Source organism: Vanrija albida (assembly GCF_041260175.1).
Source record: "Vanrija albida strain AlHP1 chromosome Unknown contig_4, whole genome shotgun sequence".
Classification (NCBI taxonomy): domain Eukaryota; kingdom Fungi; phylum Basidiomycota; class Tremellomycetes; order Trichosporonales; family Trichosporonaceae; genus Vanrija; species Vanrija albida.
In genome coordinates, this window is record NW_027191423.1 from 1,721,484 (window position 1) to 1,743,673 (window position 22,190).

At 62.4% G+C, this 22,190-nt stretch overlaps 9 protein-coding genes across 9 annotated transcripts; 2 read left to right on the top strand and 7 right to left on the bottom strand.

Moving 5' to 3' along the window:
- Positions 1-38: 38 nt before the first annotated feature.
- Q8F55_005389 (uncharacterized protein) lies at positions 39-1,587 on the bottom strand (the record flags this gene model as incomplete). Its single annotated transcript, XM_069353878.1, has 4 exons — positions 39-920; positions 960-1,063; positions 1,103-1,279; positions 1,329-1,587. The coding sequence occupies 4 exons, from the start codon at positions 1,585-1,587 to the stop codon at positions 39-41; spliced, it is 1,422 nt and encodes a 473-aa protein (XP_069208520.1).
- Positions 1,588-2,152: 565 nt separating this feature from the next.
- Positions 2,153-3,004, bottom strand: Q8F55_005390 (uncharacterized protein; the record flags this gene model as incomplete). The annotated part of the gene is made up of 1 exon (XM_069353879.1): positions 2,153-3,004. One exon carries the CDS (start codon positions 3,002-3,004, stop codon positions 2,153-2,155), a length of 852 nt encoding a protein of 283 aa, XP_069208521.1.
- A 393-nt stretch (positions 3,005-3,397) lies between these two features.
- Positions 3,398-4,659, bottom strand: Q8F55_005391 (uncharacterized protein; the record flags this gene model as incomplete). Its single annotated transcript, XM_069353880.1, has 2 exons — positions 3,398-4,191; positions 4,242-4,659. The coding sequence occupies 2 exons, from the start codon at positions 4,657-4,659 to the stop codon at positions 3,398-3,400; spliced, it is 1,212 nt and encodes a 403-aa protein (XP_069208522.1).
- Positions 4,660-5,727: 1,068 nt separating this feature from the next.
- On the bottom strand, positions 5,728-6,530 carry Q8F55_005392 (uncharacterized protein; the record flags this gene model as incomplete). Its single annotated transcript, XM_069353881.1, has 2 exons — positions 5,728-6,100; positions 6,145-6,530. The coding sequence occupies 2 exons, from the start codon at positions 6,528-6,530 to the stop codon at positions 5,728-5,730; spliced, it is 759 nt and encodes a 252-aa protein (XP_069208523.1).
- Positions 6,531-8,002: 1,472 nt separating this feature from the next.
- On the top strand, positions 8,003-8,662 carry Q8F55_005393 (uncharacterized protein; the record flags this gene model as incomplete). The annotated part of the gene is made up of 3 exons (XM_069353882.1): positions 8,003-8,288; positions 8,350-8,538; positions 8,583-8,662. 3 exons carry the CDS (start codon positions 8,003-8,005, stop codon positions 8,660-8,662), a joined length of 555 nt encoding a protein of 184 aa, XP_069208524.1.
- A 407-nt stretch (positions 8,663-9,069) lies between these two features.
- On the bottom strand, positions 9,070-9,713 carry Q8F55_005394 (uncharacterized protein; the record flags this gene model as incomplete). Its single annotated transcript, XM_069353883.1, has 2 exons — positions 9,070-9,325; positions 9,361-9,713. 2 exons carry the CDS (start codon positions 9,711-9,713, stop codon positions 9,070-9,072), a joined length of 609 nt encoding a protein of 202 aa, XP_069208525.1.
- A 1,450-nt stretch (positions 9,714-11,163) lies between these two features.
- Q8F55_005395 (uncharacterized protein) lies at positions 11,164-12,863 on the bottom strand (the record flags this gene model as incomplete). The annotated part of the gene is made up of 6 exons (XM_069353884.1): positions 11,164-11,418; positions 11,468-11,897; positions 11,936-12,108; positions 12,158-12,315; positions 12,477-12,637; positions 12,682-12,863. 6 exons carry the CDS (start codon positions 12,861-12,863, stop codon positions 11,164-11,166), a joined length of 1,359 nt encoding a protein of 452 aa, XP_069208526.1.
- A 3,024-nt stretch (positions 12,864-15,887) lies between these two features.
- Q8F55_005396 (uncharacterized protein) lies at positions 15,888-17,574 on the top strand (the record flags this gene model as incomplete). Its single annotated transcript, XM_069353885.1, has 4 exons — positions 15,888-16,051; positions 16,249-16,349; positions 16,385-16,870; positions 16,904-17,574. 4 exons carry the CDS (start codon positions 15,888-15,890, stop codon positions 17,572-17,574), a joined length of 1,422 nt encoding a protein of 473 aa, XP_069208527.1.
- Positions 17,575-19,475: 1,901 nt separating this feature from the next.
- Positions 19,476-21,507, bottom strand: PDR16_2 (Phosphatidylinositol transfer protein (PITP); the record flags this gene model as incomplete). Its single annotated transcript, XM_069353886.1, has 5 exons — positions 19,476-19,622; positions 19,791-20,120; positions 20,170-20,283; positions 20,468-20,683; positions 20,965-21,507. The coding sequence occupies 5 exons, from the start codon at positions 21,505-21,507 to the stop codon at positions 19,476-19,478; spliced, it is 1,350 nt and encodes a 449-aa protein (XP_069208528.1).
- Positions 21,508-22,190: the final 683 nt, after the last annotated feature.

Here is a 22,190-nt window from a genome sequence, read left to right on the forward strand (position 1 = left end):
TTGCTGTCTGTTGTACAATGCCGATACGACCTCTATCTCTACGACTTCTTCAAGATCTTGAAATCACCCTGGAGATACCGCTTGGATCCGATGAGCGCAAACGCCCCAGCAAACGTGACGGCGCCGCAGAACCCAATACTGATAGTGTATGCGTCGGCGCCCGTCTTGCCGAGGTGGTTGCGCGAGTAATTGACAAGCAGGATGGCGAGCACCTGGCTGACGAGGGACGGGATCGACAGGTCGACCCAGTAGATGGCGAGTGCCGACCCGAGGTCCTGCAGGCCGACAATGCTGGTGAGCATGGGCGTCGCGGCCGAGTGGATCGTGCCACCCGTCAAGCCGTGCAGCAGGCCGAACAGCGCCATGAGGCCAAAGCTCCTGCCGGGCAGCCAGATGGCCAGCGTCGCGACGGCGCAGATGAGGTAGCTCACAATCACCATGTTGACGCGGCCGCCCCGGTCCAGCGCGTAGCCCCACACTGGTCGCCCCACAATCTGCCCAGCAGCGAGGATGGACATGACGGCGCCGCCCTGCTTCTGCGTCAGGCCGAGGCCGTCGGTGCAGTACGACGCGAGCGTGTAGATGGCGATGAAGTAGGCCATGATGGTCAAAGCGCCCCAGACGAGGAACCACGCAAAGCCGAAGTTTGTCCACACCAGCGAGACGTGGAAGCTGGCGCTCTTGGCGCCGACGGCCGTGTGCCGCCCCTTGATGAAGAAGGTGGCGATGAGGAGGATGACCATGGTGATGAGGCCGTTTGTCACCAGCGTCCACTTTACGCCGACGCGCTGCAGGAGCAGCGGGGTCGTGTTGGCCCAGATGACGCCGCCGACGCCCGAGCCGGCCTGTGCGATACCTTGTGCGAATGCGAGGCGCTTGTCGAACCAGTGTGCGACGAGGGGTTGGGACGGGACGAGGAGCTAGGAGGTCAGCTGCGCCTGGGCTGGGCTTGGGCTCACCATTCCAAGGCCGATACCGAACACTATACCCTGGCACGCGAGGAAGCCGCCAAACGACTTGGTGACGCCGGCGCAGCACTGTCCGAGGCCGACGAGCACGGAGCCTGGGGGTCAACATTGCCATATGGCCGTGAAATGCTTACCAGCGTACATTGGCGCCTTGAACCCGAACTTGCGCACGAAGAGGTTGGCCAGCGGGCCCATAGCGACGGCGATGGCGGCTGACAGGCCGCCGACCCACGCATAGTCGAGCTGCGTCGCGGCGTAGTAGTTGTGCTGGAGGAAGTAGGACGAGTAGACACCGTACGTCGTGTTCACGCCTGGGGCCGGGTCAGCTGCGAACGAGGGCGAACGGGGAGCTCGACTCACCCCAAGTACACGCGTTCACGCCAAGCACGCAGATGACGACGACCCAGCCGTATCCTCCGTTAGGGAGCTCGATCTCGTCGGTCGCCACGGACGTCTCGTCGGTCGTCGCGCCGAGGTCGTTCTCCTCGTCTGGCACCTTGATCGCGGTGTGCTTCTCATCGGTGGTGGCTGCTGGGCCAGTTGGTAGTGGTTGGACGGCCGGCTGCGATACGTCCGAGCGCGTGCCGAGCTCTACGTCTTGGGCGGATCGGTTCCGCATAGTGGTGGGCGCACAGCGTGCTACCGTATACTCGTGTGAGATGTACACATGCAAGATGGCGAGCAAGCAAGCATAAGTGAGTGAGTGATCCGATGGCAAGTTTGTGCTGCGGAGATGGAGGCAGGGTCTCTCGGCGCAGTTGGCGGCTTACGAGCGGCGTTGTGGCCTTGGTGCGGGCCGTGGCCGGTGCTGCCAGAGTGGGTCACCTCCGAGGGAGGCCAGGAACCGTCCACCCAGGCAGACCCGAGCCAGCCGAGCAACGGACAACCGCTCGGCTCGTGCCATTCGAGCTGCAGGAAAGGCCCTGTACTTCCCTTCCGGGGCGAGGGGGATATGCATGGCCGGCCGCTTAACCCCTTGTGTGCTTGGCTGTCGCGTGCTCACCGCGCATGTGTTCGGCTTGGGCCGAGAGGTGTCTTCAACCCCGCTTCTCGCCTCCACCGGCAGGAGTGGAGCTCAGTGGAGCTCTCCGCTCGGCCGTACCAGCGGAATCCGGCATCCCGACTCCATGACCCGAGTGGTGATGCATCAAGTGACCCTCCCTCTATACCCTCCACCTCCACCCCTACAACAGCTCCGGCCACGAGACGCCCTTGGCAAAGTGGCAGAGCGGCGCCGTCGGAGTGATGTTGAAGAAGCGTGCGAACGGGTCGTCGAGGGGCTTGGCCGGGATGTGCTCGAGGCCCTTTGCAATGTCGGCGGCGGCATCCACACCCCAGTACGTGCTGATCAAGGCGAAGGTCAAGTCGAGGGCGGCGGTGACCCCCGAGCTGCTCCACACCTTGCCGTCGACAACGTACCGTGCCGGCGAGATCCAGTTGGCCTTGCCCATGGCCTGCGTGCGCTTCCAGGCGCTCTTGTTCGTCGTGGCGACCTTGCCGTCGAGGAGGCCGGCCTTGGCGGCCAGCCCGGCGCCGGTGCACACGGTCGCGAAGATCTTGACCTTGGGATACGTCTTCTTGAGGTAGTCGGTCACGGCCGTCACGTTGGGGTTCATGGTGCCGAGGCCGCCGGGGACGAAGAGGATGTCGAGGTCGAGGTCGTCGGCGAACGTGTGCGTCGGGGTGAGCGTGGGCCAGAAGGACGAGTTGGCGGGGTTCATGACCTTGGACACGGTCTCGGTCGTCACGGGGTCGAGCGTCTCGGCGATGAGGAACAGGTTGAGGCGGTTGTTGGTGTGGGCGAGCTGCTGGAGCGGGTCGATGACGCCGTACACGTCGATCAGCTCGAACGCGCGGAACAGCACCACGCCGATGTTGTTCAGCTGTGTGGTGCCGTTGTACTTTGGCGCCGGGGCGGCATTGAAGCACGTCGTGTTGGGCGGGAAGGGGCGCTGGCAGGTTGGCTTGACGGGCGTGGCCTGGCTGAGAGTGGTCAAGGTGGCCACCAGGCAGAGCAGGGCGAGCTTGAGGATCATCTTTTTGGAGGTTGGAGGACGACGACGACGTGGTGTGGGTGTTGACCCCTCCGCATGCCCATATGTACGCCGCTCGCGACTTGCGCAGCGTCGCATGCTCGGCACGCCGGACGGTGGACGCCGCGCACACACCGGCATGCATCGATGCCAACCCCATTGCATCAGCACAACACGCCCAACGACTGGACAAGTTGACGACGACTTGCCCGACGTGAGGGTAGCGTCGCGTCGAAATGGCGCAGTTTGACGAGGCAGATGGCCACGACGCGCCAAATGGCCACGCGCTACGAGTTGATGAAACACGACCATGCGGCAATTGTAGTGACAGTTTTCATATCTATGCAAGGGCCTACGGCCTTTTATATAACTAGCTCTCAAATGTCCGATGCGGGCTTAGACAACGACGGCAAGGGCAACGGCAGCGAGGGTAACGAGGCCGCCAACACCAGCGAATCCGGTGCTGAGCGTGGCAGAACCCGCCGAGACGGCATGGTCGTCCGAGGTCTTGTTGCCCGGGACGTAGTCCGCGGGGTAGGTAGCGTTGGTGCCGTTGCGGATCTCAAAGGCATCCGAGGTGATAATGGCAAGAGTCTGGCGCTCCGAGTCGGTGAACTCGGCGTGGAGGAAGTAGCCCTTGCCGGCGGGGGCCGAGCTGTTCGTCTCGAGCGGGTAGCTGAAGTTGGAGGGGAGCTCAAACTCGGTCGCGTTGTAGCCGACCTTGCCGGAGCCGTACACGATGGTACGGGGGAGGGCAAGGAGCTGGGTGTTGTTGTTGCGGAGCGTGATGCGGTACTTGTAGTGGAGGAGGGTCGAGTTGAGGTCAGCAGTGACGCTGACGTTGTGCTGGGTGCCGTTGATCTCGGCGGTCGCGTTGACCTCGACGACGGTGCCGTTGGCCTCGACGGTGGTGTTGACCTCGACAGTGTGGTTGTCGATGGTGGCAGTGCCGTTGAACTGGCCGTTGAAGTCGGTGGCGTTGAGCTCGGCCGTGTGGTTGCCCTCGAGGGTGGCGTTGAGGCCGCCCGTCGTGTTGAGCTCGGCGGTGACGTTGCCGTCAACGGTGGTGGTGTTACCGTCAACGGTCACGTTGTTCTCAGACGTGACGTTGAGGTCGGCAGTGACGTTGAGCAGGCCAGCGCCCTTGAGCCAAAGGAAGTTGGGGTGGGTGGCGTTGGGAGCGGTAACCCCTAGGCACGTCAGCCATCGTCGCTCGCTCTCACTCCACCAAGCCACTTACACCAGTCGCCCTTCTTGGGGAAGTAGAAGCTAATGTTGGAGAGGTACTTCTGGACGTACGGGACCAGGACCTCGGGGATCGTGTCGTTGCCGCCGGCGACCGAGGGGGTCGACGGGCTGGGGCCGGGGACGGGCTGGATCGTCGCCGAGCCAGTGACGTTGGGCGAGATCGTCGGGATGTCGGTCGGCGCCGGGCGGTCGGTCGTGCGGATCGGGTCGGTGACAATCGTGCCCGTGCCCGAACCCTCGCTGTTCGGGTTGACGCTCACCGGGCTGACGGGGGGCGGCAGCGACTCGGAGGGGATGAGCGAGGTGACGGCGGGGGGGTCGGTGACGATGGACGGCGGCGCGCTCGACTCGTCCTGGGCCAGGACGGCGGGGAGGACAGCCAGCAGAGCGTAGGCGGAACGGAAGAGCATGGTGGCGATATGGATGGTGGGGCTCGGTCTTGCATGCGCATTCTTAAGTACTATGGCGAGTGCCGCGACTTTGCGTGATGAAACCAGTGCTTTCGCCACAGTTGCGCAGTAGCCAAGAGAAGAGGGCTGCGGCGCGTAAAACTCCAATGACGTCGCGGGTGGCATCATCATCGTTCAAAAAAAAAAACAATGACAAAGTCAGGGGTGGGACGTGAGCCTTCAGCCTCCGCCCCACCCCAGCTCCAACGATTGTGTGCTCACACGCGTCGGGGTACGTACTGGCATTAAAGCGGACCTCGTAAGTGCCTTGCCATTCTTGGCACGCCTTGACGTCAAGCTACTGCATGGGGCGCGCAGCTGGCGCAGCGGGCGGTGCTCGCTGCCCCAAACTACTGCTCCGCTCCTCCGGTGCCCGCTGCCGCTACCTCCGGTGGCCCCCACCCACGCAGGCAGGGCACGGACGGACATCGCCCCGCCCACCCGTCTGCCGGCAGCTCTCTCCGGCGGCGCCCGAGCTTTGGATAGCCCCAGCGACGTCGATCCCGGTGCACACCGCCGTCCGCGGCCCCCGCCCTCCGAGGAGCCAGTTCCGCCCGCGGACTTTTGGATCCGAGCTTATCGTCGGTGTCGTCACCGTGGTCGCTGGCTCCAACCCGCCGTCAGCCCTCATACCTCGTCTCAGATGTCGCAACTTGGCACCATCCGCCCGAAGGGCGAGGGTATGTCGGGTTGTACGGCTGCGTGTATCCCTCGTGGTGACCACATGGCATGCATGGTAACTCCACTGCCTGAGGTGGACCTGCAGCGTAGTGTCTCGTTTCAACTTGAAACAACTGCCGCCAGCTGGCCTCTGCACTAACAAAGCCGCTCCACAAAGTAAGGGCGGAATGGCAAGCACATCAAGCCGACCGCGACAGGTATGATGCCACCCAGTCCGGCTGCCACGAGCACACGTGCGATTGCCAGTGACGGCTTGACCGAGTCAATGAACCCCTTCCTTCTTTCTATGTCCTAACTCGTCTCCTCCCGCGACTCGGTCCATTCCACAGCATCCAATCATCTGACTGACTACAACACGCTCGCAACCGCGACGAGGAGCACCGCAGCAAGGGGCGTGCTCACTGCGGCGCGCCCCGCCCCGGATGGCTTCGTCGATGCCGATGCCTGTGGTCCCCCAGAGCTCTGTGGTCCCCCCGAGCTTTGTGGGGCACCCGAGCTTTGAGCGCCAGCCCCCGAGCCCTGGGCGCCCGCCCCAGTCCCCGTGCTCTGGCTCAGACCGGTGTAGTTGGTCGGGTAATCGACGTGGGTGCCCTCTGGCTTGATCTCAAACTCCTCCGAGGTCGCGAAGAAGCCCGAGTCCTCGATGAAGGGCCCGGTCCCGGGGAGTGAGTCCGTGTTGATCTGGAGCCAGTACCCAGGGCCGGGGGGCACCTGGTCCGCACTGCAAAGCATCAGCATCGACTCCAGCTCACTGGCGGCCCCCACCTCAGCCTGGTGTCGCTGAACGCGCTCCCATTGTTCAGGTTCACGGTCGACCCGGCGAACGGCTGGATCGCCTTGGGCAGGATGGACGCGTTCCGATTCCACAGGTAGATTGTCGTCTGGTTGCTCTGGTTGTACGCGGGGATGATGTCCCACTCGATGACGGGGTAGCCGCCGACGGCCCACGTCGAGTTGGCCGTTGGCCACTTGATCCGCTTCGTGTCCTTGCCTGTGCCGACGCAGAACGTGGTCCCCTCTGAGCGGCCGGGCGGGCAGCCGACGGGGCTGCGCTTGCTGTGGGCGGCCGTCGCGACGGGGGTGGGGGCGCGCGCTTCGTGGGCGGCCGTGACGGCAAGGAGGGCGGCAACGATGAGTGGGAGTGCGAGCATTGTGCGTGTGAGAGCGGAGTTGGAAACCGCAGGGGGGGCGTGAGGTGCCTGCGCCTTTATGCAAGCGGTGCGTGCACCGCAGGACGTTGTTTAGCTTCTTTGCGGTCTGAATGCTGAATGGCGGCTGCGGGTGCTTAACCGACATAAGCTTGCACGCGGTAAACACGGAGACAATAGGGTCCTGGCAACCGGCCCTGGACTGCATCCGCAGGCACTCCATGAAACAACACGCGTTCTTCTCGTTAATCCGCGCAACCGTGGGGAGCCCGGAGGGCAACAGCAGCGACTCCTAGCCTTCGTGCAGCCGCCAGGAGGAATGAAGGGGCCGCCACGCGGTAGTAACGGAGGAAGGAGTTGTCATCGTGGGGGCATGCCCTGCTACACCTGCTACAATACGCTCAAGGCAGCGACCACAAACATCGCGGCGAGCGGCATTCCAAGGGAGATGCGCTCCGCACCAGACTTCAAGCCGGCATATGCCGCCGGATAGTCGACCTTTGTACCCTTGGGCTTGACCTCAAACTCTTCACTTGTGGCAAGAGCCAAGGAATCCGTCTGATTGCTATTGCGCCTCGTGCCGATCATGACAAGCCAGTACCCTGGAGCAGGCATCACTTGACCCCCCCTAACAGGTCAGCCCCAACCAAAGAAAGCAAAACGTACACAAGGGGTGATGTTGCCCATGAACTGCCGTTCTTTAGGTCGCTTCCCCTCATCTGTATCTGAACTCGCTGAGGAAGAACCGTGATGTTGCGGTTGAAGAGATAGAAGTATGCGTTCTCGAACGACGATGTCGACTCCCACGCAACGACGGGGTTCGCGCCCGCCGACCACGACGCGTTGGCGCTTGGCCATGTGATCTTTGTGTCGTTGCTTGAGTATCCGGGACCGACACAGGGGAACTGTGTCGGTGACGCCGACGAGCCCGACGGACAGGGAGGGAGACCAGTTTGATTGTAGATGGAGAGTGGCTCCGCCCAGCCTGTGGCAGCGAGCGACAGGATAGAAACGACGAATGTGAGGGGGAGCATTGCGAGTGGTGGGTTGGGGAGCGTGGGTGTTTGGGACAAAGTCGTGGTTATGAATATGTACGCGGGTCGAGCACGGCAAGCGGAACGGCGACCCCAGAACGACTCGTAGGGTCCTGGGGACGACTGATTGAAGCCATGCGGTACACCCAACTGCTTGGCATGGTCTAGAATGCGAGGGGTAAAGGGTGCATTGGGACGCATGTGATGCTACTCTGACAATCGCCCTTGACAACCAAGTGCCTGTGTTGCATTGGATGCACTCATGGCTGTGCGTTGCATGTGGCGAGCCGCGGCAGTTGCTGGGGATGCCGACATTGTGGGCCCAGCCCTAGCACAGTATCCGCGTCTTGAAACATGCATGTCGCACATGGTCCACAACGGCTGACCTTAAAACACGTCGGGTGTTGTCTTGCGTTTGTGGCCCCCCCCCCAAACCTCACAATGTTGCTCCTCGGCCCCACCTTGGCCTCCCTCCTCCTCACCGCCTCTCTTGCGGCGGCACAGTCTCAGTCGTCGGCGGAAGCACAACCCCAGTCGTCAACACCGACCGTCGCCCCGACTGCTGCTCCCACATACCCGACAGGAGGGGTGATAACCACCTCGGTGGGCGCGTTCACGAGGGATAACGGCACGAGTTCCGACTATGAGACAAGGATTCTCGACACCGCAACTATCAAGTACATCTTGGCCAACGTGACTGTTACGTTCCCTACCTCGTCAGACTGGTGTGAGTGCAGAGGCCTCCTGCATGCCGCGTATGAAGGTCTGTGCATGCTCACACGACGAAGGGGCCGCGGACGCCCGAAACGCATGGCCCAACATCGCCCTCCTCGGCGGCCCCTTGAACAACGTATCTCTCCCGTCGCTGCCAAACCAATACTCCCGTTACTGGTACACCATCGGGTGGAACGTCACTCTACACAATGAAGACACATCGTTGTTGAAGGCTCCCACGTTCCTCGCTCGAGGAGGACTCTGTGAGTTGCCATATCCCCACGGGCAATGGGCTCTGACGTTATAGCCCAAGAGCCGTTCGAAGCGAATCTCACCAGGCGCAACGGAAACGAAATCGGCAAGAAGCAGCTGGTTGATGCCAAGTAAGCAATCTGATAGCAAACGTGCTCACACGCCGCAGACCAGGACAGGGCTACTATCTCGTCTATGAACTTCAGACGGGGACTCCGCTCACCAACTTCATGAATGTCACCTCTGACAAGTTCGAAATCAGAGCCGGAATCAATGTAACCTACCCCCCAGGCTATTACCTTCCCGCGGACCCTTCGCACAACTACTCAGAAGACTCGGCGGGCGTGGCGCTGGTATTCTCGGGCACCCTAATGGTGCTGGGCTGGTTGACCGCTGTGGCCTCAACCCTAGCATGAATGCTTAGGCCCTCATGAACCTATACAAGTACATACGTGGCGTTTATTCACAACATTGTGGTTTGTCGGCAAATGTACATGGCGACCCTCAATCGTGGTCGGAGATGAAGAAGCTACCCCTGCCTGCTACAAGACACTCATGACAGCACTCATGGCAACAACCCCCAGCACAGCGACAAGCGGCACCCCCACAGCCGTGCGCTCGGCCTGAGAGCTCAAGCTGGCGTACGCGGCAGGATAATTGACCTTTGTGCCCTTGGGCTTGACCTCAAACTCTTGACTGCTGGCGAGAATCCACTCGTTCATTCCGAAGGTGTCAGGGACCGTACTCCTGCCCACCAAGACGAGCCAGTACCCGGCTGCAGGCATCACAAGGCTCTCCCTAACGTGTCAACCGCCACCCCAGAAATGACGTACGAGAGGCGCTCTTCGCTGAATGAGCTCCCGTTTGAGATCAAGGCTCTCATGAGTAGCGCGACTCGCTGGGGGAGGACGGTGACGTTGCGGTTGTAGAGGTACAGCTCCCCTTTGGTGTACGACGTGGACGAGTCCCAATCGACAACGGGGAAGGTGCCCACAGACCACGAAGCGGTAGAGTTTGGCCATGTGATCTTGGTGTCATTGCTGGTGTATCCTGGACCAACACAGGGGATCTTGGGTGAGGCTGACGAGCCAGACGGGCAGGGTGGAAGCCCCGTTTGGTTGAAGATGCTGGCCCACCCGGTAGTGGCGAATGTCACAATTGAAAAGATGATTGCGAGGATGAGCATGGCAGAAGGTTCGTTGGGGAGGGTGTCTGAGACGCACCAGTCGTGGTTATGAATAGTCGAGCATGATGAAACGACGAGCCGAGCCGACATCAAGCCGACCCGAGAGCCGCCTTGGCATGCACGGGCCACTGGAGCCATGTGATCCTGCACCCCAGCGATCCCCGTCAGAGCCCAGTTACCAGTTGCCGGGCAGTGTCACATTTGGCACATCTAGGGATTGCTGTGCCGAGCATCGTGCGGGGGAGCTTGGCAGATGGCTTACTTATCGCCCATGGCGAGCGGTAGGCTCACCAAGTGACCTCTCACATGATGGCCGTACGCTACACTTCTACGGTTGAGCCGCTCGTGCGGCACCACTTTGCGTTCCGAACCTCCAGGGAGGGGTTCATGCTGCTGCTGCAACTGCTGCCTTTAAAACAGGGCGAGTTTCATCTCGCTCTCCTCGTCCCTCCACCGAGCTCACAATGCTGTTTCCCCGCCACATACTCGCCTCCATCGTCCTCGGTGTGTCGCTGGCGGCTGCCCAATCTCAATCGTCGTCGACTCCCACGGCAGTCCCTACTGCTGTGCCCACGTTCCCCCCTGGGGTAGTGGGCTTTACATCGACCTTAAACGGGTCGGTGAATCCGGGTGCCGAGAAGATGACTCTGGATGGCGCAACCGTCAAATACATCATGGCCAATGTGACGGTTAAATTCCCCACATCGTCGGACTGGTGTGAGTTGAGAGGCCGAGCTCGACATGGAGGTGCGTGCTCACATGCCCCAGGGGTGGCGGAGCCCCGAGACGCTTGGCCCAATGTCGCGGTGCTCAGTGGCACTTTGAACAACGTATCTCTTCCATCACTCTCTGATCATCCTCCAAATTCCTGGTACTCCTATTCTTACGGCTACAACCTCACCCTGCACAATGAAGACACGTCGCTGCTGAAGACAGCCCTGCTGGTGGGCCGAGGAGGCCGTTGTGGGTTGCCGTGTTTAACATCAGTCCGCGACTAATGGGTCAGCTGGCGAGCCGCTATTTTCGAGCAAGAAGAGCAATCTTGCTCTTAGTGATTTCAGCCACCCTGGCAAAGCTCCCTTCAGTGCCAAGTAAGCAGATTCATGGGGGTATGGGCTTCCCCCACGCAGATTTAGTCCAGGACAGGGCTACTATCTTATTTATGCCCTTGGTGTGGGGACGCCCGGACATCTCCTCACTTTTAACATCACCTCGGACAAGTTCGAAATCAGAGCCGGCAGCAACTTACCTATCCCCCAGACTACTCCGTGTCTGACTCCAGGGGTCCATACTTCCCGTCGCGAGGGGTTGCTCTAGTTTTCCCTAGGGCTCTGCTGGTGCTTGGATGGCTGGCGGCCGCAGCCTCAGTTGTTGGGTGAGTCCTGTGAAACGACGTCTTGCTTCGCACCGGACCTCATAAACCAATGCATGTACATGACCTCTGTGCTGTCTAGCCCTCCAGTGCGACCTCGTTCAGCGCCTCGCCAAAGACCTTCATGGCGCGCGACATCTCCTCCTCGGTGACAATGAGGGCGGGGATGAAGCGGATCGTGTCGAAGCACGACGTGGTGAGGATGATGACTCCCTTCTCCTTGCACTTGTTCTGCACCCGCGAGCCAATCTTCTGGGGCAGGGCAGTGCCGGGCGCAAGGCCCTCGTGCGTGAGCTTGTCCGTGTTGGAGCGGAACTCGACGGCGACCATGAGCTAGGGCGAGCGTCAGCAAGCGCGTAAAGTCGAGCCAATCCCTACTCACCCCCTTGCCACGGACATCGGCGATGAGGTGGCCGGTCTTGGGGCTGGCCTGGAGCGCACGCAGAGCGGTGAAGATCTGCTCGCTGCGAGCGTCGACGTTGGCCTTGACCTCGCCAGTGGCGAGCACGTCCTGGACAGCAACGCCAGCGGCGCAGGCGACGGGGTTACCGGCGTAAGTGCCGCCCATGGTTCCGGGCTCAAACTTGTCCATGAGGGCCTTGGAGGATGCGATGCCCGAGAGCGGGAATCCGTTGGCCACGCCCTTGGCAAAGGTCATGATGTCCGGGCGGAGTCCGAGGTCCGAGATGGCGAAGTACGAGCCGGTGCGGTAGAAGCCGGTCTGAACCTCGTCAAGGACAAGGAGGATGCCGTGCTGGTCGCAGAGCGAGCGGAGGTGGTGCAGGAAGCGCGGAGGGCATGGGACGTAGCCACTGGGAATGTTAGCCGTGGTCACTGCAAGGGCACATACCCCTCGCCCTGGACGGGCTCGATGAAGATGGCGCCGACGTCGAGGGGAGCGACCTGCTGGCGGAAGACAAGGTCCAGCTGGTGGATGGCAGCGTCGACAAGCACGTCCTCAGGGGTCGAGGGCGGCAGGCCGAGCGAGTGCCAGTAAGGGTAGGGGGCGACGAAGACACCGGGCTGTGTGTGTCAGTGAGGAACGGGCACGACCCTCGTTACCAGCACATACCATGTGAGGGCCAGTCTTCTTCGAGTAGACAGGCTTGGAGCGGGTCAGGCTCGCGCTGCCGGCGGTGCGGCCGTGGTAAGCGCCCTGGAAGGTGACGATCGCGTGACGGCCGGTCGATGCGCGTGCGAGCTTGATAGCGGCCTCGACGGCTTCAGTGCCTGGGGAAGCGTTAGTGATCCGCGCGATTATCAGTGCGTTTGTTCGACGAGGGCGAGACGAGGGCTAGGTCTCGGCGGTGAGTCGCGGGTGACATGCGCGTCGAGACGCACGCGCCCCCACCCCGCGCAAATCTGCCCTCGCTCCCAACACCACCACTCACCCGAGTTCCAGAAGTAGATGGCGTCGAGCGACTTGTCGGGGAGCACGGGGAGCAGGCGGTCAATGAGCTGGAGGTACGAGGGGTTCTGGAAGATGGAGCACTGCATGTGGACGATGTTGCCGACCTGCTCCTGCGCGGCGGCCGTGACGGCGGGGTGCGAGCTGCGAGCGTCAGCGGCACTCCCTTGCGCCTCCGCGCTACCCACTGGCCGAGGTTGGTGACTCCGATGCCCGCCGTGAAGTCGAGGTACTCCTTTCCGTCGGCGGTGGTGAGGGTGAGCCCGCGGCCCTTGACCACGACCTCGTCGTACAGACGGCCGAGGCCGCGGCAGGTGTGGTCGCGGCCAAACTGCTCCCACTCGGCGTTCGTGCGGACAGAAATGGGCATTGTGCTGTGTTGTTTCGATGGGGAGGGGAAGAGCGAGCTGCCTGGGCTAGATATACGGCGCGCCCGTCGCTTGGGAGGCGAGAGACGAGGCGGACCGTGTCACGCGTGCATGTATGTTCAGCCTGCTCTCTCGGCCGCTCGGCTGTATGCCGCACGTCGAGTGGGGGCGCAATGCGGGGGCGATAGCTATCGGTCGGCATGGTTGTTGACACTCTGCCTGGCGGAGGGAGGCGCTGGGCGTAACCGATCGCTTAGGACCACGGCGAGTCTGCCGCCGCCGCTTGCCCATCGTTGGGCCTTGCCGACGAGGCATGGTTGCTTTGGAAGCCTGGTCAGCTGTCGGGCCGTGTCAGTCGTATCGGGCCATGAGGGCACTGAACGTGTCGCGGCTGGATGCGATATGTGTTGATGGCAACGCCTGCAACTGGTTGCGAGCCGAGATGCCAGGGGGAAGTGGAGAGGGTTGCTGTCGTCGGCAACATTACTGGGTGGCGCCTAGGGCCGCACATTGCCGACGACCACAACCGCCTGGAAACATGGCTGCGGCGCCCCAGCTTACAGCTGGCACGTTCTATCGAGCGCAAGCGTGGGCAGTTGGTCCCATGACTACTTGCATGACTCATGAGCTACATGCGTGTGTTTCCCGGCAGGCCAGTTTACTGGAAGGTGGTGTGGTGGCGTGGTGAAGTCTTGGCGCGCGTAGCGCTCAGCTTGCGAGCCCTAAGCGCCGAGTGTGCAAAACACCACCGGCAACGCTTCTCTCCTCAGCACTCCCATAGCCAGCGACGGAGTAGGCACCATGACACAGCGTCTCTGCGGTGGGCGCAATGACTGCGACACGTGCGAGCTGCTGCAAGTCCATCGGAGACGGCGCAGGCTGGGCTGCCATCCTTTCCCCAATATGCTGACCCCATGCCCCACTACCCACGGCCCCCCTCGCCAACGCCAGTCCCCAACCACCCCCCGGTCTGATGTTGCCCACCATCTCGACCCACTACCTCACCCCAATCGCTGAGGCCCTCAGTGACGATAGGCCCGCCCACGCCCCGTCGCTATCCCACCCGGACGCCGGGACGGCGACTCCGAGCCAAGCCGGGGGAACCCGAGTGCAGTCCGCGTTGCCGTCCCGCCGTCCGCCGTTTCAGCCATATCTGCGTCCAGCCGGAACCGCCAGTCTTCTCACGTGAGATGAAGGGCAGAGCACAACGCGCCGAGCCGAGATTGCGCTTGTCTTATCGTCGTTTGTCACGGGGTCGCCCGTCGGCGGCTAGATCATCGTGTGGTCAGAGTTGGGTCATCACCCGACGGCCATGATAGCGCCTGCTGTTACGAGTCATGTGCCAAGTAATTAGTGGGAGAGATTCCGGAATGGAGCGCCTTATCTCACCGGAGGGAGTGCGGAGGCTCACGCCGGGCCCAACGACTCCCCTCCATCACTTCCCCACCTCCTCTCTGGGACTGGCTCTCCCGTTCCTCTTCTCTGTTTCGGAACGGGACGTTGCGCTAGAAGACCACGGACCGGGTGAGCTAACAACAAGCATGATTCAGAGCGGGTTGAGTAACGGTGCCGCCAGTTTGGTCGGGCCATCCAACCGTGTCGAGAAGCCCGAGCAGCGACCCACGTTCATCGGCCATCGCACGTTTATCGTCTCCGCGGGAAGTGGGCCATGGGAGCTAGAACCCAGCCCACGGGAGCTAGAACTCACAGAAGGAAGGATGGGAGATTGGTGAGAGACATTACGGTGTGTGAGATGAGGAGAGGCGAAGACCAACCTGCCACTCGACACGTCGCCTCGTTCGCGATGCTTGGCCATTGGCCAGCCCAGTACCCCAGTGCCCAGCCCCCCGCTCTCACCGGGCCGGCCGCTGAGCTACTCCATATCTCCCCCCACGTCCGCCATCGCGGAAGCGACAGCGAGGGCTGCGGCAATGTCTAAATTGGTTCTCCCGGCCACACAGCCGAGGCTGCAGTAGCCGCGCGAAGTCGCGCACTCACATTCTGTTGACCTTTTCATGCCCCTCAGAGAGCGCAAGAGAGCAGCTCATTCGGAGAGGAACGTGGCAGCGTGGTCTCGATACGAGGGCGCCCCCTTGTGCCGTTCGCGAGTCCAAGTGACACTGGGCAACCGGGGCCGGGCCGAATGTCTCTTGTCTCCCTCATCGAGCCCGTGCCGCCGTTGTCCCCCCGGCCCGCTTCGGTATACTTCGCATCCCAAGCATCCTCCCCACGCCGGCGCCCCACGCCACTATCTCCGCGGCAAGCAGAGTCCACGAACGCGGACGCGGCGAGGTCTATCTCTCCTCGAAGGCGGAATTGGCGCGGGGCCTCGCGGTGGGGACGAGCAGCGCCCGGGGTGAGGGACGAGCAGCCTCGCTTGCGGCGGATGCTGCAGCCTCCGCGCGGAGTCCGGGGCCTCGCCGAACTCAGCGGGCGCCGCAACGTCACTCGACGGCGCTTGGTTCGGGCGTCGGAGGTCGGCCGACGCTGGGTGAGTGGCGCCACTGTCGTCGGTGACTTTCATCCTTTGCGCACGGTCGTCGATTGTAGATCGCGTCGTGGCATCGACACTCGTGGCGCCTCTGCTGCCCGGGACCCCGTTGGGCTTGCAGCAGTGTCAGCGCATGCACATGTCCCAGCGGTGGGCCGAAAGCCCACACCCAGCATGCATCACGAGCGGCACGTAAGCGGCGATAGCGATACGCACAGGGACGGCGGCTAGCGGCCCAGCGTCGGTCGGCCCCAGGTCGCCGACCCTGTGCCAAGCGTACCTCGGCGCTTAGTGCGGCCTCGAGCAACAGCGACTCAAGTTTTGTCGTATCGCTGCTGGCTGCTCTGCAGCGAGCATCGGCGCGGAGCCAGCGCATGCAGAGAGCCAACCATATATGCGGCGGGTGGGTCCCCGCTGCCGTCTTCCCCGCACGCACGCACGCGCACGGCCAGCGACTCGCGACTCGAGTATCTTCCGGCGGCCGAAGGGACCGACTCTGCTCTTTGCTCTTTTCTCAAACCCACAACGACCTACCATGTCATTCAAGGCCGACGTCGAGGCGCGCGCCTCACCCCCAAGCTCGACGGCTACGCCGCCCAACGAGAAGTCGCCGTACACTGCCGACGTGTACGGCGCTGAGGTCGACGCCGTGTTTGGCGCCCAGGGCGAGGGGCACGTCAACTACACTTCTATGGGCTGGTGAGTGTGTGTGGGTCCAGCCTCCATACACATGCACGCCTGCCAGCACGGGGTGCGGGCCCGCGGCTATCGGAGGAGCAGTGGAGGCCGACGCGTGGAGTGATGGGCGTGGCGAAAAAAGGCACCGCCTCGCCCCTCCTTCCCGTGGCGGCGACTCGTAGCCGGCGGCTACGCGACACATGCTCACGCCCGCGCAGGATCAAGACGGCCGTCATCCTCACCAAGACGCAGATCGCGCTCGGCATTCTCGCCATGCCGACGGCGCTGCAGGCGCTCGGCGGCGTGCCCGGCACGCTTCGTACGTCGCGACCAAGGGGCCCACTAACCCCTCAGTCATTGTCGGCCTGGGCCTGCTGACCACCTGGTCCGACTACGTCGTGGGCCTGTTCAAGCGCAACCACCCCGAGGTGTACTCGATGTCTGACGTCGGCTTCATCCTCTTCGGCAAGACGGGCCGCGAGTTCTTCACGGCTGCGTACGCGCTCTTCATGATCGCCATCACTGGCGCCGCGTTCGTGCCCATCTCGATCGCGTTCAACACGATCACGACGCACGCGACGTGCACCGTCGTCTGGGCGGTGATCGGCGCCGTCGGCTGCTTTGCCGGCGCGTCGATCCAGACGCTGAACCGCGTCAGCATCATCGGCTGGATCGGCGTCGGCGCCATCCTCACTTCTGTGCTCATCGTCACGATCGGCGTCGGCGTGCAGGACCGCCCTGCCTCGGCGCCCCAGGCCCCGCTCCCGTGGGACAAGGACATCCACGCGTTCAAGAAGGCGTCGTTCTGGGACGCGATCAACTCGATCTCCACCGTCATTTGTGAGTTGGGGCAAGGGCGCCACTGACCCCCAGTCGGACTGTGCGGCACGCCCGCCTTCTTCTCCATCATGTCCGAGATGAAGGACCAGCGCATGTACAACCGCTCGCTGGCGCTGTGCCAGACGCTCGTCATCTCGACCTACACCGTCATCGGCGTGGTCGTGTACTACTACTGCGGGCAGTACCTCGCCGCGCCGGCGCTGGGCTCGGCCGGGCCCCTGCTCAAGAAGGTGTGCTACGGCATTGCGCTGCCCGGCCTCTTCGCCTCAGCCATCCTCTACTGCCACTGCGGGGCCAAGCTCATCTTCGTGCGCCTCATGCGCAACAGCGAGCACCTCACCGCGCACAGCTTCACGCACTGGGCCGTGTGGCTCGGCATCGTCGGCGTGTGCACCCTCCTGGCCTTCATCCTCGCCATGGCCATCCCCTTCTTCGGGCCGCTCGTGTCCCTCATCGGCGCGCTGTTCGGCACAATCATGTGCATGCAGTCCTCGGGCTGGATGTGGCTGCACGACAATTGGGCGCGGCGCAAGCACAGCCCGGGCCTGTCCTTCTGGCTGCTGGCCGCGCTCAACTGGTTCCTCATCATCTTCGGGTCCTTCATCTGGGTCGCCGGCATCACGGCGGGAGCGATTTCCATCCGCGACGCGTACGCCTCCGGGACGGTCTCCAAGCCGTTCTCGTGCGCAGACAACTCGGGGTAGCGTGTAGTGTAGCAGTAGTGATCATGCATTGAATGGGGCAGACGTGGTTGCAGGGGCAGCACAGATAGCTGGGTCGGCCCGACCCCCGCACGGCACCCCACACCATGTCCGATGTCGCGGACTGGCCGACGATAATCCTCCTGAACCCCGTCCCCGCGGACGATAAGGCGGCGCAGGTAAGCGCGGCGAGGAGAACGTCTGCAAGGGCAAGGTACTGCGGCGGCGCGGCCTATGCGCCGGGCAAGCTCAAGGGTGCGGATGGCCTGTCGATCCAACGGATGTCGACGGGCGACGAGCTGGTGATGTCGTACCAGCTGACTACCCCGGGTCAGGCATACCTGCCTCGGGTCGCTCTTACGACAGCTGTCCCTCGCTTCACTACGCCGAGCACAGTCATGTCTGTGAAGCAGGGCGTCGGCTCGTATCCGATGGAGCGCTGGGACGCGGTACGCACGCCTGCCAAGACGCACGACGAGGTCGACAAACGAGGAATTCTCCCTCTTCCGCACCCAGCTGACAGCATTACACAACCGCCAGGGGTGTTTCAGCAACCCTCCGCCGCACCAATGTACGCACTCTCCCTCTCTCTCTCTCTCACCTACATGCCCTCTGTACGCAGAGCAGCGCTCTCGGTGCCGGTGTGGTTGCCGCGTCGGGCGCGCCGAGAGTAGTGCCGACATCTGCTGCAAGTTCCTGCGCGCTGCTCGCGAGCGAGTGCAGCTCCGGGCACATGACATGACTGGGGTGCCTACCTCTCGCCCAAGCATTCCTCCGTGCGACGCGTCCGTCGTCAGAGACCACTCGGACGCAGCAGATCCGTACGTACCAAGGCCGGAAGGCCGGCCGGGTGCAAAGGAGCCCCAGTTGCTCACTCTTGCTCGATTTCATGTGTCGCTCGCTCCGACCCCCGCCCTAGCCAGCCGCGGGGAGCTTTACCACGCCCTGGCCCAATCCTCCGAGCCGAGGCAGCTGCTGGCGTCAGCACCTGCGCCTCCGTGTCAGATTAGCCTTTGACCGAGCAAGCCACATGCACACTGTGCAGCTTGTTCGTCGCGCCAGGTCGCTGCAGTTGGGCGTAAAGACGCGTAACCCTCTCGTCACGGCGCGGCGGATGATAGCCATGCGCGCGCGCTAATCCGTAATCAATGACACGTCGGCGTCAGTCAATGTCGAGCTACACGCTGCTATGCACATGCCCGCAAATGAATAGCAGCAGTAGTGGCCGGAGACGGAGAGAAAGCAACAAGTGAGGTACCGCGGGGCTGGAGCAGGCCCGACCAGCGCCTCGACTCGTCGGCCAGGGCAGGCAGTGCGGCGTTTAGGAGGAGTGCAACCGTGGCGAAGCGAGATTGGCGCAGCAGGGCTGGCATGGGAGCATAGTTTACATGGCACATTAGGGACCCGAGGCGACAAGGATGATAGCGAATGGCTATGGGTGAGGGACGACGGGGAGACGAGACTAGAATGAAACCACAAGCAATGTTTCGCCGAGCAGCGTTTTGTGGGGAAGAGCCATACTGATAGTGGTTGGGAAGCCTTGCGAGCCAGTCGGGGTAACCGTCGCAATACGAGGGCGAGACGACGTGACCGCCGCACGAGGGCTGGTCTATGTTAGGGATGAAACCGTATTAAGGTGCGGCGGGACGAGGCGCCGATCCAGCGGCGGTCGTCGAAAGGGCGTGGTGATACAGTCGTGACGATGATGATGATGCTGGTGATAGCGACGATGTTTATGATGTCTTGGAGAGTGTAGTTGCTGCTGGTACATTGCCGGGAGCGAGGCTTTGTGGGCATCGGTGGCGGTGGCGGATGAATGGGTGTGGGCGAGTCTGATCGGATCCAGCATCCAGTCCATCATGTTTCACCACATTTTTTGTGGGGTTGGTTGGTCACCATTCTCTCTACCACACGTTGCCCGTCTTGAACAGGCGCTCCGAGCGGCCAACCGATGGGTCGCCCAGGTCGCGCCAGCGGCGCAGGTTCTTGACGCGGTTCGACTCGCACGTCGCGAGCAGCGTAGGCCAGTATGACGCGTGGTGGTATGGAATCTGCGGGGGTTAGTCGTTGTTCACTTCATTGACAGCTGCGGCTGTGTCTCAGACAGCCGCTGGCGCGTCTCGACACAGCCGAGACGCGCCGAGTCGCGAGACACGCCCGAGTTGCGAGACACGACACGGAAAGTCATGTCTCGGCCCGGCTTGCAGGCGCCCACTCACCTCAAGGTTGCCACCGACCTCTCCCAACAGGTTGTCTGGGTCTGCGTTGGTGTGCTTTGCGGCGAAGCCACCGCAAAGCTTGTAGTTGACCTTGAAGTCGATGACCTTGTTGACCAGACCGGCGAACGCGCGCGTGATCCACGAGGCGCCCTGCAGAATCGCGAGGTTGCAGATCTCGGGGTAGTACTTGTTCATGAGCTTGAGGGTGGCACGGGTGAGCGAGACCGACGACGAGATCGAGTCGGAGCGCTTGCCGTTGAAGTCGACAATGAAGACGATGTCGCTCACGCCGTCGGCCATGAGGTCCATTGCGCGCTCGATCATGAAGAGCTGCCGGGGTGTCAGCGGGGAGCTGGTGCCAGCCAGCCGTGCCACTCACGATAACCAGTGGCCTCCTTGCCTCGGCAGGCATGTCGTTGCGAGCCGTGAACATGTAGAAGACTGGCCGCCCGTCTTCCGTGAAGCCCTGGACAATGTATTTGCCGCTCTTGAGCTGCGGGCGTCAGCAACTGATCGAGCACGGGTCCGTTGTCTCCGCTGCCGACAAGCACAGCAGCCGCAGCCACTGAGCTTGCTGCATTCGTGGTCGATGCCCCGACCTGCGGCACGCTCGCACGGCTGCTGCGCGCCAATTCAAGACAAGGGCCAACCTAAATCCTGTTTGTTCGCCTACTTACCTCTTCTTGGAACATCTTTGCCTGGGTGTACATGTCGTCCATGCGCATGGTCCTGCGCCAGACGATGGTCTTCTCAATCTTCTGGATGGTTGCGCCGATCTCGCCATGGTTTGCTGTGATGCATGTCAGTGACGGTTCCGCCGATGCAATCGCGGGACGACCATGCAGGTGCATGCATGCAGTCGGGAAGGTTGGGTTGACGTACACCTGAGAAATCTGGGGTGATGGTTAGCACCAGTCGCGATTACGGCAATGCAAAACTCGTGCCGCCTGCATGGGTCACTCGGGGCGGGCGGGGCGGCACAACAGTGCGCGTGCGCGTGGGTGTTCGCGACAAACATACCTCAACAACATTTCTTGAGACTAGTTGATCAAAATGGTGGGGTGGGTGGGCAAGTGGCGGCGCGCGGGGGAGATGGGTGCGAGACGAGAGCAAGCGAGCAGGCGTCATGGTTAGCGTGGTGGATGGCGTGCATTAAGCGTGTCGTCAGACTCACGAGGAACATCATCTCGCGTTCAGTGAGCGGCGCGGTGCCAACCGTGCCCTCGGTGCACGGGAGCGAGTAGCCGGCAGTGGAAAAGTATCGTCTGAACGAGTCGAGGGCGTGGCGCTCGGCATCGGTGGGCCACTGGGCCGGGATGTTGACGGGCGGCTGGATGAGGAGCGAGACGGGGAAGGTGACGGGCTGCGAGCCGTCGAGGGGGAGGACCTTGCGTGCGTACTTGTCCTTGTTCTTTGACTTGGACTTCTTCTTGCCCAGGCTGATGATGCTCTTGGCGTCGTCGCGGTCCCGCTCGCGCTCGGCAGCGGCATCACGGTCGAGGTAGTAGTGGTGGTGGTGGTTTACCGGCAGGCTGTCGGACCTTGGGCTCGGCGTGGTCGCCGACCCGTGGGATGTGGACATTGAGTCGCGCATCGAGATGGACGTCGTGTAGCCAGTGTAGCGTGTATCGTGGGTGTAGCGCGTGTCGCGTGTGTCGCCCCGTGTCAGGTCGGTCTGCGTCGACGACGGCGAGTGAGAGAGCGTGGTGTATGGCATGGGTAGTGAGTAACCGGGTCTACGTTGGTGGCCGCCGAGGAGGATCGATCTGAGAGAGAGAGAGAGGGAGGGTTGGGGGGGGTGCGGTGCGGGGAAGGGGGAGGGGGGGAACTCTGGAATCACCAGGCTATAAAGAAAGTGGAAACGCGAGCTGGGGAGAGGCTATGAGCTGGGTAGACGAGAGGAGAACCCCAGGACCTAGATAAAGCGTCCCCTCATGTGGCCAGGCGCCAGAGGAATGCTGTCGTACATGGGCCGGTCTCCGCGCACAGCGGTCGTCCGTCTGTCGTCGTCAAGCGGTCCAGGGGCATACATACACCTTAGCAGACAGGAACGGCATTCGGACATGGTCTCGGGGTCCTAGGCTTAATCGCAACGTACCTTCAGGGGGGGGGAGGGTGAGCATGTCTCAGTGGCGCGGCAAGGCGGCAGAGGCGTCAGAGGCGTCCGAGGGTCAACACGCCACTAGGCATGTGGGCAGAGGGTTTGACTGGGCAAAGGTAACGCGCCAGAACAAGTCGCTCCCTTGTGCTCGCTAGGTCTGCCTTGGCATGCGACGAGCTACTTGCCGTACTACCCTCAGGGACTCGAGCTAAAGTTGGATCAGGCTATAGTTTCTTGGGTAAGGCAAGAGGGCAAAGCAGGCAGGCGGGCGGCGATGTAGCCATGACCGGCAGCGCGGA